Raw genomic sequence first — 25,490 nt, forward strand, 5'->3', positions numbered from 1 at the left:
TGGATTTGAGCTACCCAGACAAGACTGGCCTATGAGACAGGAGCTGCCTGTAGCAGCAGAGACCAAACAGGATATGCGAGCATATCGTCAGTCTTAAGTTGCATGAGATCACAGAATCATTTAGGTTGGAGAAGACCCTTAAGATCGAGTCAAACCATTAACCTAACACTAACAGATATATATGTATGGGCACCTGAACCGTGCTTTATGAGCTCACTTGTAGGACTCTACAGGTGCAGTAGGCATTAGAGGTGCAGATGACCCCATTAGAGTCAATAGAAATCTATTGAAGAAGTCAATGTGGAATTTGGCCCTTAAACATGGACATCTGGTTTAATTTTGGATGCTGTGGAATATCCCCATCTGGCCTCCAGCTGTTTTGCCAGAAAGTTGTGGGTCTCCTATAAAATCTGTCATACCTGCCAGTCTCATTCAGATGCCTCAGATATCTAGAGCATCTCAAATGGCAGTAGGTACCTACACTTAGGGAACTGACATCTTAGTGGAGCCTGAAATGCAGCTTCACCCACCTTACCATAGACACCTGCTGTTTCAGCTGAATAGCTTTCTAAGCACCGACAGCTTTATTGAGTATATCATTCCTGACTGTGTGGTGGGAATTTGGATGCCTGATACACAAGTAAACACCACAATACAGCTACCTGTATTTAGATGTTTTTATGCTGAATTGAACCCAACCCTGACACTAGGAACAACGGATAGTTTGAGAGATATTTGAGGAGTAGGGCTGGGAATAGAGGTTCTAGACTGATAAAAAGGTGGAGAATTACTGGGGTGGAAAGCAACTAGGACTGGAATTGAGACTCAGAACGGGATGGAGAAACCCTAAAATTTGGACTTGTCAGGGCAAGAATATGGGACTAGAATAAGAAAGTGAAGTAGTGGAAATTTGAAATGACTAGGTAAGGAGAATAGAGCTGAAACAATGAGCCAAAGGCAGGTAGAGCAGTCCTGAGACCAGAAAGGTACAAGACAGAAGAAGTCATACTTGGAAAGACTGGACAAACAACTGGACAGCAAGGCCAGTAGTTGGTAAATATTCTGCCCATTTCTGCTTGGAATGGAATCTAAATTTCCAGAATCTTATCATTCCTGTTCTCAGCAGGTGCCTTGGGGTATGTTTGCCTTAAAAACAGGAGCAGCACAATCAAAGAGAATTTGTAGGGATAATTAGTAAGTGGTGAGGACCTAATGTTCTCAGTGTAGGCATCTGAGAGGGTTATTACTTTAGCCAACAGTTGTCTAGTCCCATGGACTGAATATCCATTAGTGACTGGAGCTCACTAACTGTGATCCTGAAGAGCATCTTTGCCTTAGTTTCAAAGTTGAAAGGAGTCTGTACACTCCGAGACTACTCCACGATGTGAACCAAAGCATAGTAAATCTGGACAAATATGGCATTTGCTTCAAAAACACACAATAGATCCAAAATAAACCCCTAATTTCTGTGCTGGACGCCCCCGGTGTGACACCCAGCAGGAAGGTGTCCCATGTTCTTCTGGCCAGAAGCTGACAGTGCTACTTCTTTCAGGTACACCATTGCCCTAAGGGACAGCAGCCTAAAGCAGCAGATCTAGAGGTGCTAACACTGTTGCCAGTACGTGTAGGTGCCACATGTAAAATACCTGGGGTTTTGTTTACCTCCTTGAAATCTAGCAGACTGTATTACAAGCTCTGCTAAATACAGTTGATACTGCATTGCCAAGCGTCTCAAAGTTAGGGAGCACCAGTCTTAGTTCAGATGCCTTTTATGTATTCATTAAGAGGTGGTCTTTCATTCAAGCATCACTTTTCCTTTTTCCTCTTTCATTAACCAAAAGAGCTGTGTAATGAAGGAGACGGCAGGATGCAGAACTCCTACTTCCTTTGTGGCAGATGTGGAGAAAATGCCTGAAATCCCTGAAGAAAATCCCTGAAAGAAACAGGGAACTACATGAAGTAAAAATGGATAGCTTCGTGGTAAAGGCACCTAAACTTCACATCCAAGAACGGGCTGTGAAGTCATTAATATTCTTCATAGATGGTCACAGTTTGTCCTCTTTTTCTGAGTATCTCATTTAAGACCTTGAAATCTGTCTTACAGACAGACAGTGTTTCAAAGCACGCACAAATGAAGTCCAGGAGTGCTATCCTTTGAGCATAGTCAATACTGTAATGCCGTGCACACTGGAAAACCAGCTCTAGGTGTTTCATACTACACCACATACTTTCAGATTAATGTATGTAGTTTGACATTAATTTCTGTGCTCCCCATCTGCAAAATGACGATAAAATAGCCACTAAGGTGTTGCAAAACTAAATTAATAAATGTGAGCATGCAAATGCTGTAGTGGTGTGTACCAGAGGAGCGCACATAAGAAAATAAATTCTGTCTGTAAACCATGAAATACGTAGTAAATAAGTCCTCAGACCACACACAGAATTTAAGTAGAAAAAAACTATCAAATAGCAGCTCATCAGCTGAATGTCATCCTGTCGGTGGATTGAATGAGTCGAGGATTCTTTGGATCATGCAATGGAAGTCTAAAATGTAATGCAAATATACCAGAGGCAAGTTAAGAACGCACATAAATCTTTTGTTTAGGCATTCCCAAATCTGTGAGTTCTCAAGTTTACAACCATACCTGGAGAACAGCCCATTTTGCAGTTCATGCAGACTAAGCCAAGTATTTTATCCACTTTTGTAAGTGTAAATGACTTTTCATCTTTTTCTGAATGGTCATGTGATGAGACTTTACAACTAGCCTATCAAAATATCTAATAATTTCAAGGACTACTCCAAATAAACTCCATTTCTTTTTTTCTCAGTTTCATAATCTTTAGTTTAGTATCTGTTGGTAGTGGACTCCGGGGTTAAACATAATTCGGTCAGATGTTTGGCTTTCAAAAGGCCTGAGTGCAGCTGGCCATTTTACATTGGCTTTTTTGAAGAATTTTTGCTAGTGTGACATCCTGTGATTTATGAATCGAAGGCAAGATCAAAAGAAATATTCTGCTAAAGCAAACAGCATACCTCGTTTCCTGCAATTAGTGGGTGACAAAGGAAACCAATAATGTTTTTTGACATGGGATAGTTTATGTTCTATGTTTTACATATGCAGAGAAGTATAACTTGGGTTGGTGTCCATGCAACTGAGATATTATATTTTGGATACAGCCAATAGTCAGTAATGTCCAAGATTTGGATACGCTTCAACAAGAGACAAGTGGATTAGACAATAAGTTGTAACATTTTGTGAAATGCAGTCTGGGCTCTTAGCCCACCTCTGCCCCAGTGGGTGCATTTATTTATATTCCACACAGCTACAAAAAAAGATGGAATTGAAGGTTTTTGTGATGAAAGGAAAACTTCTTGTCCCCTAATTTATGTTAGCATTGCTCAATTATTCACTGAAGTACAGAAATGAAATATGAAACAAATGAGAGCACTGGAATTGGGCCAAGCTCTATGTGTGATATGTTGAGCGATCAAAATCCTTCTGGTACCTGCATTCAAACATTTTAGTATAAAGAGTCCTCATCATTAATCTTGTCCTGTATAGTTTTAAATCCATAGGTTTATGGATTTTTTTTATCCATACTCTCTCCCAGAGAACTACTCTCCCTTCAAATACTTTATAGAAATTTAAAAGCATAGCTATACATGCAAAGTTGAGATGAAAATGGGGGGAAATGATGACTTGGGAAAGAGTGATATTCAATGTTTCTAACAGAGACAAAAAACACTTCGTTGGATGTGATATTTGCCTGGAATTTCTCACTTTTGTGTTTAGGTGGGCCCTGTAGCACCTGATTCATGTATGTTATTGCACAAGTATATTGGGGCAAGATCAAAACAAAATAGACTTTGGTAGAATTTTAGTTCCACATTACAATCCAAGAGGAAGTTGCTCATTGATCTCCAGGAGGTGACTATGCTCTACACGGACAGCACTTCACAAAGATACGAGAGAGAGATGGGGTTGTTCAGCCTGCAGAAGAGAAGGCTCTGGGGAGACCTTATTGCAGCCTGCCAGTACTTCAAGGGGGCTTGTAAGAAAGATGGGGACAGACTTCTGAGCAGAGCCTGTTACGATAGGACAAGGGGGAGCAGTTTTAAACTAAAAGAGGGTAGATTTTAAGTTAGATAGAAGGAAGAAATTTTTCACAATGAGGGTGGTGTAACACTGGCCCAGGTTGCCCAGAGAGGTGGTCGATGCCCCATTCCTGCAAACATTCCAGGTCAGGTTGGACGGGGCTCTGAGCAACATCATCTAATTGAAGATGTCCCTGCTCATTGCAGGGGGGTTGGACTAGATGTTAAAGGTCCTTTCCAACCCAAAGATTCTGTGATTCTAAGATTCTATGATTATAAAATTCTCCAAGCAATAAAAGTTTTGCTTCTGAGAATGACCATAATTGCTGTTATTCCATCATGGCTGAGAGAATCACCTGTAGTTTACATCTAACACTGAGAAAAAGTGTTTTAAGAAAAATAGGTGTTCCTCCACCTAAGGCCCAAACCAAGGTGTGGTTTGAGATGCCAGTAAGACTGAGCTACTCACAAATGTGGACTAACTTCCTACTTTCTCTTAGTCTATATCCAGAAGAAAGCCATAATAGTTAGCCCCTTCAGCTGGGACGTGGCATCAAGCTTACTCGTAATTTTGCTATTTGATTAAATAGCTAGAAAGCTTACACAGAAAACAGCTAATAGCTAGGGAAAACACAGCAGCTTGCCTGGTTAGGGTTGGACTCCATGGACAATTAGGTTGTCTGATCCATAATAACAGTTTTCTTAAGACAGCCAGACTTTCATTAGCAGTTCTCTGTTTTCAGACTTTAGCCTGTATTGTATTCCACAGTTTTACAGACGAGGAAACTGAGTCACAGAGGATTTAATTGGCTTCATCATAATTGCAGACTTGGAAACAACCAAGAACTACCAATTTGCTATTCCTCACAGTTTATCTTGGGTCATGAAGCATCACTTATTTCCAAATTATTCAGTGCTCTTTGTTTGGATATTGGTTGTTTCACCAGTAACTTTTCAAATTAATGATTTTATATGCTTTTATTTCTAGTTGATTTTTTACTATGGAACTGGAGACAGCTGGTGTCCACAACACTACTATGATGAGATCAAAATGGATTTTCCAGACGGAGACATTCGACTTTGTGAGAAAGGGCTCCGCCACGCCTTTGTGCTAGATGCCAGCAAGGAGATGGCTGCCATGATTACAGACTGGTTACAGGATGATCTGACCAAGTTATAAACACAGATTCAGTGATTAACAGGAAAACGATGTAATTATTTTGTGAACATGTAATTTTTGTGAGAGAGTCTGTCCTATTTTTTTCTGTTTATTATAGATTATGGTTTGTTTTCTACTGAGATGTTTTAGAGAAAGTTAAAGAGAGACTGGCTGGTCCAAAGTATAGTTTTATTGATTCAGTGGTGATGTACCTTCATCCTGTGTCTTCAGGACTCTGCAGGACTTGGCGATGGGTAATATTTATTGTCTGCTTGCTATCTATCCTCTAGACAACACTGATACTAGATTCACTGGCTACAAGTGTACCTGAGTTACTACCACCTCACTCACCTGCTGGAGATCTGTCAGGGATGCATTTGGGACAGCCCAGCTGGCCTGCTTTAGAAAGTACCAGGCTACTCTGTATGGGTAAAAATCTCCCTGTGGATGGATCCTGGCAATGGATCCTGATACGCTGTGAAAGACCTGATCCCCGCCATGTGTCTCACCCCTCTGTGTAACCCTGGTGCATGACAGCCAGAACAGCCCGAGGCCCCAGGACAACCCTAACGTTGTCTCCTCCAGGTCTGGTGGGGTTGGTGGTCAGTCAGAGGTCGAGGCTGAGTTCAGGATGAGTACAAGGGAGACGTGTAGATGAGGTGTGCAGTTTCTCCCAAGCATCAGAAGGGGTTTAGGGTGCTGCCAGGACTCCACAGGGTATTAAAAATACCATAAGGTAACTGTGGCCGCGCCGCGAGGGATACATATGGAGCTTCTGTCTGGAACATGGCCCAGTGTTTCATTTTTCGATTGACTGTAGAGAAGGTACAGGACACTGGTCAAAAATGCCAGTATTGAAAGGTTAAAATGGGTTGCAGAATCCATGTATTACTACTTATAGGTGGCCTAGCACTCCTAATGAAGTCCATGAGAACAGTGCTTGCTCAGCAACTTTAAAGAATTAAACCAGTTTTGATGCAAGCCTACCTTTCAGTTCTCAGCTCTAAGGACTGAAGAATGAATTTTTCTGCCAAGCCACAAATTAGATAAGTCAAGTCCGCCGTAAGGAAATGGCTGTTAGTCTGCCATGGTTGCACCCATGAAATGGCATGAAATGTCACTATTGAGAACCAGATCCTTGCTGTAGCACATTGCGGACAAGTACACTCTTCCTGACATTTGTTCATCCCTTTCCTTTGCAGATAGCAAAAAACTAGAAAAAAACATCCTAGCAGTTACGATAACAGAAGTTACAGGCGATAGCTAGAAGTGAAAATAAGTAAGTAAGGGGAACAGAGCCAAGTGTAATCAGGAAAAGCTTTCTAGCCGTGAACCTGTGAAACAGTCCCCCTGTGGACATCATAGACATTTATAAATAAACAAAACCCTACAGAATACAGTCAGGGGAAGTCCTGCCCTTGCAAACAGATGCATTTAGAGGATGTGTTTGGGTATCTAACTTAGATGATTTGCTAACAGTTTTTATGTGGTACCAGTGAGAATCGTACTGGAAAACATTCTCTGTGATGCAGAAAGACCAATTCCTTACTTTTCTTACACGATTATAAACACACCTTCCACTTCTCTCTAAATCCCCTTTGAATCTTTCACTAATACTTAAAGCAATTTGTGATAGAATTCAGTTTCTGGATATTTTGGACTAGTTTTCAAACCTGGAAACAGACAGCGGATTTAAGTGACCTTTGCATCAGAAACTGGTTTAGTTTTTGAGACTAGCCAGTGGATTTTCAGATGACACTGCCGCGTAATGAAACGGATACTGATGATTGAGGCAGAAACGTTGAGACCACAATTGCAGCAGCATGGGGAGGAACCAGATACGTTCAAAACAAAGGGACTGTGCCCGTGCAACTGTTTCTGTTCATTGGGAGTGTCATGGGACTTTCCTTCTTTCTACAGGGCCATATTCAGTCATGATCAAAATAACTCTTATGATCACTTTAGAAATCCATAGTTGTATTTCTCTGTGTTTAAACAGCCCCCCGATGCTGGCACGCATTCATGTTGGATGGCCTTATGGCAGAGGCTAAATGCATCTGTTGGCCTAGGTGCTCCCTGGGGCAGAGTGAGGGGGAGTGTGTTCACATACATGGAGATAGAGAAAGATATATATATATGTACACGGGTATATATACACACACATATGCACATGTTTGTATGTTAGCAACATAAAAAATACATCTCACTTGGTTGTTTTGGTTTACACACTGATGTGGTTGATTTGTTCTTCAAAGTATATGGAATTGGGTAGTCAAGCAAGGATTGAGTTTGCAGAAGTTCAGCTGTTGTAGTGGATCTCCTGAGGACAGAAAAAATCTTGCATTAACCAAAGATGACAAGCAACTCTTAAAGCGTGGAAACTGAAGCACCTATGAGAAGCAGTTGTTTACAGTGCATTATTCGTATACTTTGTATGAGGAATTAATTTAGCAATACTTGTACTTGACTTGTGTATGCCTTTTATACAAATGTTAATCCATTATCACAAATCCTACTGACTGCATTAAGACCTAAACTGAGAATAGACCTGGTCAGTGATGACCAGATCTACTGCAGGATAATGCCTTATGATTTTCTTAAATGAAGTTTCTCTAAGATTATCAAAACCATATTGATTCAATAGCTACCTTCCTTGTAGAAGCTGTCACTGTAAGGCTAAGATCTGAAAATTTGCTACTCTACTCATTGCAAAAAAGCACGGGTCTAGTTTTCACAGCTGTATTTCCTAAGAGGAGCAGATCTCACTCAATGAGTATCCAGCTCCTCTGAAGCCCATGGTGTTCACCATGACCCCAGGCAAAGAGTGTCAAAAGTGCTTATGGTCCAAATGTGCCAATTTACAATGAAAACACAGTACGGTCTCATCTATTTTAGACTGTTTTAGAATTCCTGGGAAACCTATTGCAAATGAATTGACTGTATGCAGTAGCACCTAATCTTTGTCATTCACAGTTGTGCTTAATTCACCAGGTGAGTAATCCTGCTAGCTTCATTGACTTTGACTCATGTTCAAGTGTTTTGCTAGATCAATACCTTTTATGAGAAAGTACACAACTCCAATTAAAAAAAATAAAGATATTTATGGTAAAATCTAACTTGGTTCTTTATTTTGATAACTTTTTTAGTCTTAGTTCACCTCCTTCATTACTTCATGCATACAAAATTTACAAAAATCCTTTCCAAACCCCAAATTTCACATGCGATGCAGACATCTGCTAAGTGCAGTGAACATCGGTGGGTGGTGGGCACCTGACTCACTTAAGCATTTTTATCCAAAATAATCAATCAGTGTTTCCCCTTGCTCCATCCAGCTCCGTGTTTACTGCTTTGAATGAGCTATAGAGTGTGTGGATTAGTGAGGTTCCTGAGTCCCTTCAGGAAGCTTGATGAGTGCTTGCCCAGTGTTTACAGTGAAGAATTTGGAGTTGGACTCCAGGCTAAACACCAGTTTCTTGACTCACAGGAGGCAGATTGCATACGTGAGCCACAACAGATAATCTCTTCTCTGCGGTTGAGGTCATTTACATATTTATTTTACAGAAAACGGGCGTATATGTGCATCCATTCCCTGTCCCTTTCTTTAGCCTAGCTAATTGCCAGCAAGCACTTTAAGCAAGATGTTCAATGTTATCGTTAATAAAATTGCTCAAACTATTACTGGGTTTGGATAAACTTACTAGACCCAAGAGACTCTTTGTCACCGGTCACACTCGGACTCCCAACGACAATAAGTTTCTGAGGCTCTTCACTTGCAGGTAAACATCGTCTTTCCTGGCACATTTACGACATAAGAATCCAGAGCGCGTTTGTGAGTGACCAGGAACTACGAAAGCAGCCATACGTTTCTGGAGCAGCTGATGGGCTCTGAGTACAAGCAGCAGATACAGCAGTAACAGTACAAGCCAACTGCCTGCAGCGATCGTTGCTCTCAGTAGCATCATGCAGAAGTTATAAAACAGGCTAACACGCATGCCTAGATGGGACAGGCAGGGAGAGATTTAATTAAAGACTCTTTTCAAGTGCTTAAGCTGATAGTAAACAGACTAGGTTTTTCCATTGCACCTATTGCAGGAATGTGCTTGCAGGAAACTAGTTGTGTTGTGGAAAGTAATTTGCAGCAGCTAATAAAATGCAGAATGTTGTTTAAAATACCTGACTGCACTCGACGGAGATTGTTTTGCCATCCTATTTTGAAGCAATTCACAATGAAGGAGGCAGCAGGAGGTGCCCCCCACTCTCCAAGTTCATTAACATCTTCAACAAACTCACCTTAAAGCCCCAAAGCTCTGAAATACACTGTGCTTCATATATTAAGAGAAATCCTTGTGTATGAAGATGAGATGCCTTGGAATTGGGAAAAACAGGCTTTCCCAGTGTCAGGACTCAGCTACTCCTTTTTCCTAACAGGAACCTTTAGCATTTGATAAGGATCCAACTGTTGCAATCTAACTTGTTAGAAATAGGAATACCATTTACAGAATATAAATGTTTTGAAGTGTTAACATCTTCTGCTCTCGTCGTGCAGGGGGTACTGCAACTCATCAGTGTTTATTGGGAAGGAACCTGTATTTTCACCCACAACAACAACAACAAGAAAAACAGTGGGATTTTAAGCACCCAGAATGGAGTGTCTAACTCAAATTACAGCTCAAGTACAGCCTCAATAGTATTGTCAATAGGATTGCACACAGGCTTAGGTAGACCCAAGTGATTGATTGACTGAGACTCGGGGAAACAGAGGTGACATGACATGAACAAAAATTTTCATTACAAAAATATTACATGCAAGAGAGGAGTTTCCTTTTATCTTCATGTCCCTACTAGTTTGCACCAAAATAAGACAGTCCAACGCAGCTGGATTCCTATGGAAATAGCACTTTGTGATACTGAGGATTGAAGTTTTCATAGTAATGAAAACATGCCTGCCTAATACCAGTTATTGAAAATAAGATTAAATTCTCACACTAGAACACTTTGGGACTGCAGCTGAGCCTCACAGCAAACACATGTCCCAGTGACTTCTCCAGGCACCTTCTGAACTGGTCTGCATTACGGAGAACATGTGGGGTGGTACATGAGAGGCTTCAGGTAAGTCTCAAGCAGATGTTAGAGCCTGGTCCAAAACCTACTGAAGTTAATATAGATATTAAAACCAACTTCACTGGACTTTGCATTAGGTGCTACGAGGAAAACCAGCGCTCCAAGCAAAGTCGAACTTGCCCCCAATTCATAAAGCAGTGCTCCCAAAATAGATGTCTTAAGTTCCCTGTCTGGTCTTAGATATCTAACTGTAGGGGTACCAGATCTCCCTCTGGAGGTCCTGGCAGGCACCAGCTAATTTTTTACTACATAAGGGACTTAGGCCTTTGCTTTAGGGCTAAGTCACTAGGTGTCCAAGTCGGACTGTGTCCTCTTTTAGCAATGCTCTGCATTTTCTTCCATTTTATCAGTGTGTGACCTTGGGCAACTCACCTGTCTTTGCTGTGCCTCTGACTTCTCTCAGATATAAACTGACCATGACAATGCTTGGCTTTCAGAATATATATGAGGATTAACAAGTGTATGTTGTAACTCACATGAGTAGTTGGAAGCGCTATGTTAGTACTACGGACTAAAAACCTGCCTCCACTGAATGCAAACGTAGCACTCCCACTGATTTCAGAGAAGACATGATGGGATTCCTGTGAATAACCACTTGCTCTCACCCTTCAATGTTTTGTTGATAATAACTTGTTAAGGTAATACTTTCCTGTAAAACTGCACATAGAGTGGGCAGCGGGGCATGGGGGAAGATGCCATCCTGCCTCCCTCCGCGTGCCTAACCGGGGAACCTGTGCCAAAAGACCCCCTCAGCCAACGTGACTGTAAATGAGCTCGCGAGGATGCAGGATACTGCCCAAAAGGTGGCTCGTGCTTGGGCTGCCACCCCATGTGCCACTGGGAATAGAAACCACCGTGCCTCACTCCAGCTGAGCCATGTGTTTGTGGGTGTGTTTAAGATGAAGAGACAGCCTAGAAAATACCAGTCTTGTAAGAATTAATTTTTAAGTCCTTCAGGCAAACGTCTCTTGTCAATTCTCCACGTGTTTCTCCTGGGTCTTGAAAACTGAAGTTGCTCTGCTATGACTGAAACACATACCTGATGCCTTGAAGACTTCTTCCATGCTTCCAAATGTGCCTTACTCCACACCTGCATGTTCACAGTGTTGTATGCAGTAGGGATGTAGCAGAGGCGGTTGTAACCCTGTCAGTCACCTTCACTTGCTGTCTCCAAGGCACTTTGGTGATGTCCAGTGCAGGAGCACATGTTAAAGCAACTCACTCTCCCTCAAACTTCTGGATTTGCTGCTATAATCTCCCAGTGAAAGCAGAAGAGAAAAAGGTCGTATAGCTATTTGACAGCCCATTCCTGAATGTGCGTGACATTAACCTAATGTGATGGATTAAGCTATTCTTACAGATTTCCCTGCTTTCTGGATGTCCCATAACTTTTAAAGTTCACCCACTAGAAACGCAAAAGGATTTCGTGTCCCAGGGTGCTTTATTAAGCTATTCAAAAAAAAAAAAAAAAAAATACTTTGAAAGAGGGAAGAACAGAATAATACAAACCAATATTCAATTAAAAGCAATCTTTAACAAAACATTTGCTGCAGTGGTAATAAGCAGCCTAATCTCTCAAGTACTAGGTGATGTAGCATGTGTACCAGTGATACCTAAACGGGTATGAAACTACCAGGCCTGATTTGGGGAAAAGGAACTCTCCACTACATTTTTCCAGGTATTTTTTCATTTCCCAAATTTTGAAATTCCTATTTTCTTCCTCAGTTCCCAAGGGGACGCTTTCACCAGACCTAACTAAATAGGGTTCCTCCCTCACCCCTCCAGAAGACGGTTGCCTCTGCAGGGACGGCAGGGAGCCGGGCTCCCGCAGGAGCAGAGTCCTGCGCTCAAGTCAAACCCATCAGGCCAGCTTTGTATGATCACAAGCAAGATGTGAGCAGGGGATATTCTTCCAGCTCTCATATTTACTCCCTCAATTCAATGCTTCTGAGCCTCTAAAGCTTTCTGTTCAAGCCAATGGAGAGAGCCCTGTTGGGCTGGCTGGAGCTGGGTAGCTACTAGTCAAGGCAGGTGGACTGTCTTCAGAAACACAGGGGAGAAAAGGGATGTGCATTTTGATGATAGATCCATTGCAAACACTCACTGTTGTGCAACTTTTTTCTTGAAAACTACGTGAGATTGCCATGGAAGGCAGTCTAAAACGAACGGCTTTTTCATTTTTGGTTTTAACATCCGAGGTAGCCCAGGAAGTAAAGGTGACTTATGAAGGCTGGCTGAAATGAGCCACCTGGCTTGGGGACACAGGCACAAGTCTTAAAAATCTTGCAGAGATCTATTTATCAATAAAATATTTAATAAACTTATCTGTACAAAATATTAAAAAGGTTATTGGAGAGTATACAAGAATACTTATTTAACAAATATATACTGCTATATAATATATTCAAGAAAATATAGATTGCTGTTTACAGTTCATTTACAATCCCATATGTACAATCTATTTAAACTTTAGAATACATACAAACAATGCATTTACACCATCACTTACAGAGCTATCTTCTTTAGAGATATTTCACACACTCAGACCTGAAAAAGCTGAACAAATACATGGATAGTTTAGAGGCACACACAGGGATACAAGTATTGCTTCAAAAATTATAACTACTAGAGATACGGCTATTGGAAACACGAGTCCTTTTTCATTTTTTTATATTTTCCTTTCTAATCAAAGAAAAGAACATATAAATAAAACCATGACTGACCAGCAGAGAGGCTCATTTTGTCAAAGGAGCTCCAGATACTGTTGACTTGATTTCAGAAAAAGAGCACGCGGTGACGGGATACGTAGTGACTTAGCAAACTGGACCAACAAGCAGGGCTGACGTTGCTCCTGCCTGCATCCAAAACAGGGAGCACGAAGAGCAGAGCAGGTCTTTCCTGCACAGACAAGCGTTCAGTTCTTGTGAGCAGCATCTCCACCAGCTTTCCCAGCAAAAGAGCCACAGCGCAAGATGGAGCTGGTGACTCCAGGTGGGCAAAGCCCCTAACTACTCCCCAGGTTGTAAGACCTTAATTTGCAAAGGCACTGCACAAATGTGCTTCGACTGAAGCGCGTGGGTGCACTGGATGTTCAGCACCTCAGACCCTTCTTTTTCAGTGCCATTTAAAAGGTTAATTACTCACACCACGTGAGATGAATGTAACCAGAGCGATCACCCCCTTCCCTGGCCAAAGAGGGGATGACCTGCCCCTATAAAATGCCCCATCCCCAGCTGATCACCACCAACATGACCACTTCACTTTGGCACCTCTTTGAGGACTAAAGCCCGACCCTTCCGTGCACGACTATCCCTCTTCCTGGCCTGTGGATTTTACTTCACGCTCTGCTGCTGGCGGATGAGCCCCTGCAAGCCCCTTGGTGCTCGGCAGTTCCTGGCACACAGATCCCTGGGACAACCAGCTTGGGAGCAAGGGAGCCCTAAACTTTAACTCTTGGGTTTTTCCCTCTTGCTCCCCTCCTCTCTCTTCACCAAGGCAGGATGGTGGAAATGAATGAAACACCATGGGGAACGCTACCATGTCCCCAAAACCTGGGACCAAAGCCAACACCGCGGGTCCCAGGGAGGCCAGGCTTGACCCAGGGATGAGACCCTCTGATGGTAGAGACCTGGGTGGCACCAGCATAGGTTGACGCCATGGCAAAGTGGAGGGGAAGCGAGACCCGAACAGTCCCACGTTCCACCAGAAAAGCACTTGAGCGTGTGACCCGTCACGAGCAGGTCCTCTCCTCCCACCGACTTCAACCCTGCCAGACCCATCCCCTCACCACCCCCTGCTTGAGGGCACAGATTGCGCCCCAGCCTCCTGCTGCTGAGGCTGCCTGTCCTTCCTTGCTCTTCCTCTGCCCACCAGACACCACAGCAAGTCTCCACACTCCCCATCCTGGAAATCCAAAGTATGAGCATGAGTATCAAAGCAGAAAAATGAGCTCACAAGATGTACGAATGAACTAGTAAGTGGTGATGACAGAAAAATGAAGAGCAAAACGTCCTGAAAAAAAACACTGGAAAATGGCTGGGTTTCGTTTTCAACCATTTCTGGGAATGGATCAAGCTTCAGTTTAAGATTTTTTAATACCAATCATCTCCATGAAAATGCTCTGCTGCCCAACGCTTCCTACCCTAGTCCGCTCAGCCAAAAGTTAAACATGGTGCATCAGCCAGCTGCCAGTGCACCCCTTCCCACCACCACGTAAATCAGGTTCCTCTCCGACATGGTAAACTCCGGGGACTGCTCGGATACTGGTGCCAGTAAAAGGAAAAAGCAGCCACATGGGCTACACATGTCTTGAGGTGCAAGGCTGCAAAACATCCTTTGAGATGTAGAGTGGAGTTGGTCACACCAGCAGGAGTTCCAAATTTTAGTCATTTTTCAAAGGTCCAGAATGCTCAGATTTTCAGAGATATCTTTGCATCTCTATATGTACCTTACAACATGCTGTACTAGGAATAAAGAGCCTTAAAAGACTGAATGCAGCTGGGTTTACCATGGAAGACATAAAGCATCTTATGACAACATTGAACATGTCACGTACACCAGCCTGGTGGAACATCTCGCTCTTTTACCAGCCATTAATTCAAACACAAAAAGGACAGAAAAACTTTCGCACCACCACATAAGGACACAGGTTCCTGACCACCAGCAGCAGCCCATCCATGGGACAGTTACTCCCCAAATCCTCTCCCTGACGTGTTTCCGCAGAGGACACGCTCCCGGTGGGGAGCACACCACCGCACTCTGCTCCCATCACCCATCATTCCCATCCAGACCCTACGCAGCTGGAAAGGGATCCCTGATGCCGGGGAAGATGCCAGTGGGATGTGTGTGGTCTCTCCATCTGCTGGTCATGGCGATTAAAAGAACCACGCTGCTCTCAAAGAGCAGAGCTCAGTTTTGCCCACAGGGGTTTTCCTGCCCACTCACCTCCCCAGAGGGTGACATGAAGAGTGGAAAATTCACACCACAACTCTGGTTTCACCCGGGACAGGGGACACAGCAAGTGATTTGGTGGAACTGCCCAACCAAGGTCCATGCGATAGCCCTTTGGTCTGACTGTCTTTCAAACCCAGTGGCACACCCCCATTCCGGGTACCAACCCCCGTGCAGCACTCAGACCCTCAGTGCCGTCCCCGTCAGGTTTTTTCTCCCTGGCACACGGCCGTGCTGCCCCAATGCAAACAAAGGAGAAGTATTCCAGGACTTGCCACACGTGCGGCACGAAACCATGGCGTTTCTCACCAGGTTCACTCCAATGTGAGTATGACATTGGACTGGTATTTATGACATATCTGTCACATCAACATATGTCATACGTATTTTGACGTGAATAACTGTAGATGCTGCTATCGCAGACAAGCACGTCAAGCCACAGCTCACGGCAAACCTCCTGTTAATTCTGGAGGCAAAGCCAAAGGCCCCATCAGCACCCCAAGGTGCTCTGCTCCGTTTGCCCAGCTGTAGCCCTGAGGGACCCGCATCCCCAGGACATCCCAAGTGATGCCCCAGCCTCTCTCATCTCTTCGCTGCAAGAGGCAGTGCTGCAAACAGCGGTGCACGGGTCTGCTGTCGCACGGGACCCAGCACAGGTGATTCTCCCTAAACGCACACTTTCGGGTTAGTGGGATCAGAGCTTAAAACTGCCACAGTAAAAGGAGCTGCTTGTTCTGCAAGGTGATCGTGACCGATAAATCACTGCAGACCTACCCAATTTTCTCCAGTAGCGAGAGCTGGGTAATCAAGACATGACTTAAAATCCATTCGGTGCAAACAGACAGCAGAAGTCACTGGCACGCAGGTTTGATCAGAAGGCTCAAGGCTTGGGATTTGCTTTTAATCAGCAGTGGTTCCTCTCCCTGCGCTATGCTATGCCAAGCGTTGGCCAACGGCCAGTGAGGACAGAGCTCCGGCTGCCAGCGCTGACCAGAAGGAAGGCCGCTGGGATCAACGCAGCTATGCCCAGGTGAAGCTGCAATCCCTCTTCCATGTGAACATCCTTCTCTCTGCCAGAGGACACTCATTTCCCTTCTACCATTGGATTTGAAGTATGATGTAAAAAAGAAAAGGGGGGGATGTTAGACAATCCTCTTATTTTAAGGTAATTAAAGAACAATTATTCCTTAAAAAAAAAAAAAGGAGAAAGAAAAAGGATAAAATCTCTGTTTCCTGGGAATTATTGGCCAGAAGAAAAAATGTCCAGAAGCACGCCTGGTCATCAGGCCGTTAAACTGGGCATAAAGCCATTTTGCTCCTGACTGTCCTTGCTATGGGACTCCACCGGCCAGGGGGGCTCAGGACACAGCGCTGGCAGTGGCTGAAGCACTGGCTTTAGTTTTATAGAACACAAGGAGCCCAAGGCATGGCACATGCACCGGTCCTGTCCCGATCGTGTGTGCTTCCCCAAATCACAGCCCCAGCGCTTTCAAGTCAAATGGGATCGCTCTGTGAGTTTCCCCGCTCCTGCGCAATTGTGTTCCCACGTAAGAGGGGAGGGAGCCAGGTAAGTGTAGATACATAGTCCTTTTCAGATGCTTAATATTTCTAGCGTCACCGTAATTATATCCTGCAGATAAAAAAGGTGCTGAAAGTCAAACAAATCCTCCAGGAGAATATACTCTGCATGGAAATTGTGCGTTTTTTTGACTGGAAAGGTTGTATAAATACTGCAGATTGAGAACCTATAATTATCCATTAAAATCACTCTGAGCCTACTGAATTCACATTTGTCCATGTTTGACCTCTAGTCTCCTATTTATAATGCTTATATGTGCGCAAAAATCACCTCAGGCGAGAGGCAACTGATCAGGATTTCATTTTTCCTGACTGTTTCTGTGGCATCAGAAGGTGATGCTCTGTGGGGGACCAGCTCTGAGGCTGGGGCGCTGGGCTGGGCTACCACTGTCCTGCAGCCAAACCTGCCTCCGAAGGGAGGATTTACTCTTCCATGCCCTTCACAGCCACATCCCCACGTTGCTCCCCAACAGGGCAGGGCTGCAGCATCTCGGTCGTGGGAACCTCCCTGCCCAGGACAGGCTTTCGCATCCCTCTGGGGGCTCAGCACCTCTTTTGCGACGGCTCTGACGCCTGTATCCTGAGCCGAACCTCACTCTTTGGGTGCAGTCTCTGAATCTGCATGGGGACAGACAGGCAGCCCTTGCTGCCTGCAGGTGGGGATGCAAGACCATCCTCGTAAGGGTGGACTGCCGGCTTTTGCTTGGGAACTGCTCCTCCCGCAGCAATGCGACCACCGCGTGCTGCGGCCGACGCACTTGCCCAGGGTGGCAGTGGCACACTTGCCCACCGAGAGCCCCAGCCCCGCTCCCCTCCAACCTTGCCCTGCCCATACGCATCCCCCCCGGGGCAGCGCAGGCAGGGAGCTGCCCTCCCCTGTCCCCTTAGGCAAGGGGGAAGGGGGTCTGATGCCCTCCTGTTGTCCTCCGGAGGTTGTTTGCCCAGAAAGGGAACGGATGCTCTCTTAAAAGAGAACGCAAAGGGCCACACCGCTGCTGGGCCCACCCCGGCGGGCTGAAGTTTGCTCTCCCACCACACACGCCAGCTTAGGGAGAGGTACCTGCAGCCGGGAGAGCCAGGACTGGTTCCCATATGGGCAAAACCATGGACGGCATTGCTGCCAGCAGCAGCCGCTGTGCTCTCCCCGAATCCACCCTGTCCTCATTTACTGTAGCGATTGAGGCTACAAAACCACAGTGACTGAGACACAGCTTTTCTCCCCTGGGCCAGCGAAGCCATCGTGGGGTTCAGGACAGAGCCCCAGCAGCGCACAGCACCCCAGCAGCGGCGTCGGGGTAAAGCATGGCGAGACCCAACCCGTCACTCTGCTCTCCATCATCCACCTCCAGAGCTGAGGTGGGTGACGTCTGTCTGTCTGTCCGTTCCCTGTGGCTGTAGCTGAACAAGAGCCACAAGAACTGGGGGTCAGTGGTGTCGGCACCCCCTCGGACACAGTCCTGCGAGAGCAGGTCTCAGGCCACCCGCTCAGACGAGGCTCACGAGAGCCACCAGTCAGCAGGGGCTGCCAGGAGCTCTCTCTCTATATATATCTTGCCTGGATTTGAACCACCCACGAACTTCCACCGCAAATATTTGGAGGAAGGAGAGGGTGCAGAAGAAACGAAAACATTAAAAAACTTGTCTCAGCAGTGAGAAAAACTATCAAGCAACCAAAGGTGATTGAAAAATTAGGTACTTCAAAAGCTTGGTAACTTTATAAATGATGCGGTGTTTCCCGAGCAAGTTGCTCCAGCGCTGCTCGTGCCAACCTCTTTCCCTCGGCCGCCTGCTCCCACGTTCATCTGCACTAAAGCCAAAGCTGAGAGGAAAGCCATGAGCCCTCCTGCTGACCCCCCTTCACCCGCTACTGGCACCTCAACCCCCCCAATGCCAACAGTGAGAAAACCAACCGGCCTGGACCTGCTCCTTCCTCTCCCCTGCTAACCTCCACCTCAGAACCCCCCGGCTAAGGGTACATCGCACTTAATACGTATTTACATTCACACTGAGGTAGGGAGCTGGATTTTCCTTTTGGATATGCAGATGTAAAGCCAGAGTTGCTCCATGGGTGTCAAGGGGGTTACACAAGGCTTATGGGTACCATGTTCATCCCCCCGAGCTGCTGCCGGCCGCAGCCTGAGGATGCAGAGCAGATCTCAGCGGGGTGAGGATGGAGGGAGGCTGGGGGGAGGTCACCCCGTAGATACATCATCGTTATCGATATGCACGGTTTAATCCCCGCTGACGTACTACTTTCTTGGGGGAAGATGGTTGTTGGACCCTCACCAAGGCTTTCCCAACCTTTGAAATCATTTGGAACTCAATAGGGCTCTTTGAGGTGACCCCCTCTCTGCCCTGGCTCAGCTCAGGGACCCCTATGAAAACACTCCTGCAACGCAGGACGACTGCTTCATATAGAAAAAAAACGTGTTTTCCAGCAGGGATTTATCTCCCCCAAAAGTAAACTACCATCACTAATGAGCACTGATGTTTACACGCCAACGCCTTGACCACCGTAAAAAACAAACCATCAAAAGCAAAATCTGTGCAAATACATCTCTGGTCTAAGCCAACCCAGCCACAAAGCCAAATTTCGGTACCGAATGCCCCCAAGGTGCAGCAGAGACACTTCCCAGCGTCCAGAACGCGCCTTGGCGTGGATGCAAGGCTTCTCTGATTTAAAGGCATAATTTATACTCAGCTCCTGAGCTACTAAAATCCTGTAGCCCTTTCAGCATGGGCCAAAGCACCCCGCTTTAGGTAGCAGTCTCTGAGGGTGGTGTCCAGCTGTTTGCATGGGGAATGCCCGTTCCCGGCAGATCCGGGCTCCCTTAATGGAGCAGGCAGGACGGAGGGATGGAGGGACGGAGGGACGGAGCTCGCCGGGACTTCGGTGCCAAAGGAAGGTAGGGTGGAGCCAAGCGCTTTTTATAGAGATTGATTGGAAAAAGAAGAACCTGAGCAAAACGGCTCTTCCCTAGGGAACACGGGACCTTTGCTTCTCTCCGGACACGCTGTGTTCCGCAGCTGTGTGACTCGCGGGCCCGATGCCGGGTGCCCGGTGTTCCTTGGAAATGGGATTTTGTGTGGGAAAGGGGGGCACCCGCCAGCCGGTACCGCCTGCAGTGCATCGGCAACGGGTGGCAGCGCCCGTGCCAGTGCCTCGGACCACGCAGAGCCGGGGTATCCCCAGCGCATCCCCAGCTAACACCTCCCAGGGCCGTTGCCCCCACTGCTGAGAGCACAAGCTCTGCTTCAGGCCTGACTCTCACTTTAGCCTCCAGTTATGGGACCATCTTTGCTGTCCCTAACAGCAAACTCACAAATCTCTCCCCACTGCAAACAGGTCTGGACCAAATGATTTCAACCTCCCATGGCTACAGGTTCTCCACCCCCCCACCTTCCCCCGGGGATCCCTCTTTCCCCCTGTGCCAGCGAACCCAGGGCAGCAATTTGAAGGCAGCCAGAAAAACTCCTCTAACTCAGAGAAAAGAGCGTTCCCACCCCACCGCCGCAGCCGGAGGGTGATGCTGATGCGACGCCTCCGAACTGCAGCTACCGCTCCATCCCCCGCCCAGGTCACCCCCCTCCCCCCCGAGACAATCTTGGTCAGACAATTTCCAAAACCTTTGGGAAAGAAGGTGTCAGCTCAGCTTGGGCAAACCACGTTGTCTTGTGGGGGGGTATCCCCCATCCCTCCCGGGCTCATGGCCAGGGTGGCCCCAGGAACGCAGGGGACACCTGCTCTGAGCTTGGCTTTTGGAAAGGCACACACCAAAATGTGTATGTATATATATATTTTTATATATATATTTATATATATAAAATGGGGCAGGGCTTCTGGGCAGGGCAGGGAGGGCTGGGGAGGGGAAGAGCTGCAGAAATTGCTACCTGCAGCCACACGTCTCCACGACCATGTCCTCGTACTGTTTGTAAACCACATTGTTCCCGGAGTCTATGTAGAGGATGCTGATGGGGCTGAGCTTGGAGGGCACGCAGCAGCTGGGGGGGGTGGACTCTGGGTCCATGGAGTTCATCAGGGTCTGGATGATGGCGTGGTTGGTGGGCTCCAGGTGGGAGCGCAGGGGGAAGTCGCAGACCCCCTCGCAGTGATACGCCTCGTAATCCAGGGGGGCGATTATCCAGTCGTCCCAGCCCAGCTCCTTGAAGTTCACATGCAGGGGCTTCCTGCTGCAGCGGGTCTTCGCCTTCTTCCCGTGGCCTCTGCCCCCAGACCGGGCGGCGATGGTGGTCCGTCTCTTCCTGCGCTTGGGGTACGCCTCCTGGCCAGGATCCGGGGGCTCCAGGAAGGGGGGGCTGCCCAGGGCCTTGATCTTATCCCGGATCTCCTTGAAGAGGTTCTCCTTCCTCTGGGTGTGGGAGAAGGCCACGAGAAGGGCACGCTCGTGGGGCTGCGGCCGGGGCTTGCTGAAGCCCAGCTGCCGGGGCGGCAGGAGCCGCCCTGACTGATCCGAGACGATCCTCAGCAGGAAGCACAGCAGCTTGCCGGAGGGAGATCTCTGCCTCCGATCCCGCAGGACTTCCCAGACATCAAACACCTCCCATCTTGAGAAGCCCACGTCCAAAATGTCTGCAGCCCTGGAGTCCAGCAGCTGGGGCTCCTCGCCATCCCGGCCTGGGCAGGTGGAGAGGAGGAGGTGATGGAAGGTGCCTTCGGGAGACAGGGCCAAGCTCCGGTTTTCAGGGAGGGCACGCAGGATCCGCAGCTCCGCGCCTGTCACCTCCTCCGTCTCGGGCAGGCTGGAGATGTCGAAGAGGTATCGCTGCTCGGAGGTGGACGGGGAGGCATCTGGAAGAGATAAAACAAAAAATAAAAAAAAAAAAAAAAGAAAAAAATAAAAACGCAGGAAGCTGAAGCCAAGCTCTCGTTACAGAGGTACAAGGGACACAGAGCTAACGGGGGAGATCATCACCTTGCAGCAGGGCTTGCTAAGCAGCCCAGTGGGGACACAGCCAGTGTGCCCTGCGTCCGGGAGCCTCATCCCGGCTGGAGGCACCGAAAAAAATGGAGAGGAGAAGGCAGAGAAAGAGGGAGGAATCAATTCAAAAAAGTGGCTTCTCATCGTCACCCTTCACCGCATCCCAAGGTGGCTTCTCTGCCTCCTCCCAGGTGCTTCAGTGCCCCCAGCTGCATCACATCATCAATATTCTGTGATTCTGTGGTTCTGTGATCACTGTCCTGTTTTGGACAGAAGCCTCATCTGAACCTGCGCGGTACAGTCCCATCCCCAATCAACTGGGTTGTCACCGATTTCTTCTGCCCTAAGTGTCATCCCCCCCCCAGCCCCAGACACGCCAAGTAAAATGCTACGAAAAATCTCATTTTCTCTCGCAGGCAGGCACAGGCACACAAGTCGGGGATGCATATGCCCTGCCTCAGGGTGTCTGACAGAGGCACTCCCAGAAGCTGAAACCAAGCCCAGCTTGAATTTGTCACTATTTTTGGTGGATCCAAAGCCCAAACAGAGACTTGCACAGTTTCTGGCACTGATTAAATATACTCGATGTGATTAAAAAAAAAACAAACCAAAACCAAAGGAGGTGGAGTTGGGGAGAAGAGATGAATGAGTTCTGGAAGAGTTGTTTTTTATTTTCCGCTCTCTAGCAAGAAACCTGACTTGGGCAGGCTGCAAAACATTGCTGCTGTTGACCGAGCACCCCGACCTGCTGCCGACAGATCCCTGTCTGACACCCCAAAAACGCAGCCGCCTCCCGCGGGCATCACTGCCGGGCTGTAGCCTGCACTGCCCTCCAGGTGGGAAATATTTTTCTCCCTGTCATTTCCTATTGCCATTGTTGTTGTTGTTATTATTATTGTTGTTGTTATTATTATCACCATCGTTATTATGCTTGCCATTATTACTACCACTATTATTTTAAAAGCAGAGCTAAAATTCCGGCAAGGAGCAGACAAGGAGACCCCTTGGAAGAGTTCATCTGGTTTCGTTTTGCGCCGAACCCTCCCAGGACCTGCGCGCAGCTTCCCCCCGTCTCTCCCAAGCCGGGCACTGCCCACCCCCCGTGGGAGCATCCTCCCCGCGTCCCGCCTCGCTCCCCCGCCGTTCCTCCTCCAGCTTTCAGCAAAAATCTCCCTACAAAGGCTGCCGGCAGGATACGGCCCCTGCTGGGTTGCGGTCTGGGTTTGGGGTCTGGGTGTGGAGTCTGGGGATGGGGTTTGGGGGGCTGCGGGGGGCTCCGCACCGGGGCTGTCGGCGACAGGCACGGGGGGAGCCTGGGGCTGCTTTTCAGTTTGTCTTTTCATTTTATTCGATCGCGATTTTTTTTTTGGTGGGATTTTTTTCCCCCAGACGAGCGAACTTGGCCGGCAGGGCGCAATGTATACATATATGTGTACATATATACACATATATATATATAAAAATATCGTTAAGTGCGTAGATGTGTTTATTAGATAATTATCATTAGATCCGCGGGTATGAAGGGGGTAAGAGAGGGGGAAGAGGGAGAAAGAGGAACCGCGGTGGCGAGCTCAGCCGGAGCCGTCCCCCACGGGGCACCGCGACTGCGCTCCCTCCCCGTCCCGGCCCGCCGTCGTGCCCCAGGGAATTTTTCGGGGGGCTTCCCCTCCCATCCCCTCCCCTGCAAGGGAGAAGCTGCTGCCCAAACTGCGCCGCACGTCCCGGTCCCCGCTGTCGGGCAGCGCATCAGGTGGCTGGGGAGTGGCCGAAAGCTGCCCCGTACCCCTGGCACTTCGCAGCCCGTCCCCAACAGCATTCCCGGCCTCCAGAGTCATCCTCGACCCCGACTGCGTGTGAAACTCCATCCCCATCGCCACCCCCGACCCCACGCTCACGCACAGCGCCGTGTGGATCTCCAGCGGCAACCCTTTTCCCCAGCTCCAGGCACAGCCCCGTTGTTACTCCCATTGCTGCCTCAACCTCGTGGCACGGCACAGCCCCATCTTCGACCGCTGCCTTCATCCCCGGTCCCATGTTCAAACTCACGCACAGCTCCATCCCCGCGCACAGCCCCACTATCAACCCACGCACAACCCCTTCAACTCCTGCACAGGCTCCACCTGCACCCCCAATCCCACGCAACCACCCCGTGCTCAAAAACCAATCCACAACCCCATTCCCCAACCAACGCGCAAGCCCCAGCCCCACGCAACAACCACGCACAACCACAGCCCACGCCAGGGGCAAGCTCCGTCCCCGAGTACGACCACGTCCCCACGTCCGCAGAGCAATGCACGACCCCATCTCCGTCCCCAAGCCCCGTCCCCAGGCGCAAAACCCACCCCCATCCCTCCCTCCCGTCCCAGCTCCCCTGCCCCGTTGCGCGGCGCTGCTCTGCGCTGCGCGGAGGGACGCGCGTCCCGCACTCACCGCTGCGCGCCCGATCCGCGAAGCCCGTCACCGTGTCGGCGCGGCGGGCGGGGGCGCGGCGGGCGGCCAGGCGCTGGTAGAGGGCCACCATGTAGTGGTGCGGCACCACGGTGCCGTTGCGGAGAGCCCCGTCCCTCCGCGGCGGGGAGGAGAAGGGGGAGGCGGAGGAGGAGGAGGAGGCGGAGGAGGAGGAAGGCGCGGCTGCCGAGGGTCGCTGGGGAGCGGCCGCCGACGGGCCGCGCACGGCGGCGGCCTCCAGCCCGCGGCGGGGGCGGCAGGCGCCCAGCAGGCAGAGGCAGAGGGCGGCGGCGGCGGCGCGGAGGCGCATGGCGGCGGCCCGGTGCTCGGCGCTGTGCTGCTGCCGCCGCCGCTCCCCGCCCGCTTTTGAACATCGTCTTCGCCCGCCGCCGCCGCCGCCGCCGCCGCCGCCGCCCGCCGCCGCCGCGGCGCCCCCTGCCGGCCGCCCGCTCCCCCCGCCGAAGCACCGCCCGCGCCCCGGCCCCGCCCCGCCGCCGCCGGCAGGTGGGACCCCCGGCCCCGCCGCGCAGAGGGCACCCGCGCCCCCCTCGGCCCCTCGCCCCGTGGGGGGCCACCCGGGCCTCATCTGGGAGGCGGGCGGCCCTCGGTGCCGGCCTGGAGCGGGGGCACCGCCACCTCGGTGCGCAGGGGCCCGTATCTCGGAGAGGGGACCCTCACACCCCATTTGGAGGGGGAACAGGGTGCGTTGAGGGGACGCCCCGGTACTGGGGATGGGGTGGGGCGTCACCAGCCACACCGTATTTTGACGGGGGACGCCGGTCCCGTACTGTCCTCGTGCTGTCCCCCGGCTCCGTTGCGGAGGGAGGAGCCGCCACCCCACGTTTTGGACGGGGACCCCGGCCCGGTGCCGGGGGAGGCCGCTGTGCCCCGGCAGCCGCCCGGGGAGACCGGCTGCCGGGGCACAGCAGAGCCGCGGCCGGCGGCCGGCCGGCGTTTGGGAGGGTTTCCGTGGTGAAATTGGGATGTTTCCGTGGGTCTCGACTAAAACAACAAGGTGGGGTGCTCAGCGGCGGGTTACTGCAAGTCTCTTTAAGTCCCTGGTCGTGTCTGTTGCGATTTCTCCCCAAATACAAAAACAAGCGCTGCGGGGATTTGTTTGGAGGAATGCAGGCGTTTCGCCAAAACAAACACGGGGTTTTTTTTTGCTTTTTTCCTTCCCCCCCCCAAACAATCGCTT

At 48.9% G+C, this 25,490-nt stretch overlaps 2 protein-coding genes across 2 annotated transcripts in view; one reads left to right on the top strand and one right to left on the bottom strand.

The window, feature by feature from the left end:
* The window catches only part of LDAH (lipid droplet associated hydrolase), a gene marked incomplete at its 3' end in the record, with an annotated part of 114,949 nt that extends 109,673 nt beyond the window's left edge, over positions 1-5,276 (top strand). Inside the window, exon 6 of the mRNA XM_081997077.1 lies at positions 5,085-5,276. Within this exon, the coding sequence (XP_081853203.1) occupies positions 5,085-5,276 (192 nt within the window). The remainder of the gene's footprint in view (positions 1-5,084) is intronic.
* A 15,515-nt stretch (positions 5,277-20,791) lies between these two features.
* Positions 20,792-24,602, bottom strand: GDF7 (growth differentiation factor 7; the record flags this gene model as incomplete). The annotated part of the gene is made up of 2 exons (XM_081997541.1): positions 20,792-21,714; positions 24,275-24,602. The coding sequence occupies 2 exons, from the start codon at positions 24,600-24,602 to the stop codon at positions 20,792-20,794; spliced, it is 1,251 nt and encodes a 416-aa protein (XP_081853667.1).
* Between the last annotated feature and the right edge of the window lie 888 nt (positions 24,603-25,490).

Source organism: Phaethon aethereus, assembly GCF_964289735.1.
Source record: "Phaethon aethereus genome assembly, chromosome: 3".
In the NCBI taxonomy this organism is placed as follows: Eukaryota; Metazoa; Chordata; class Aves; order Phaethontiformes; family Phaethontidae; genus Phaethon; species Phaethon aethereus.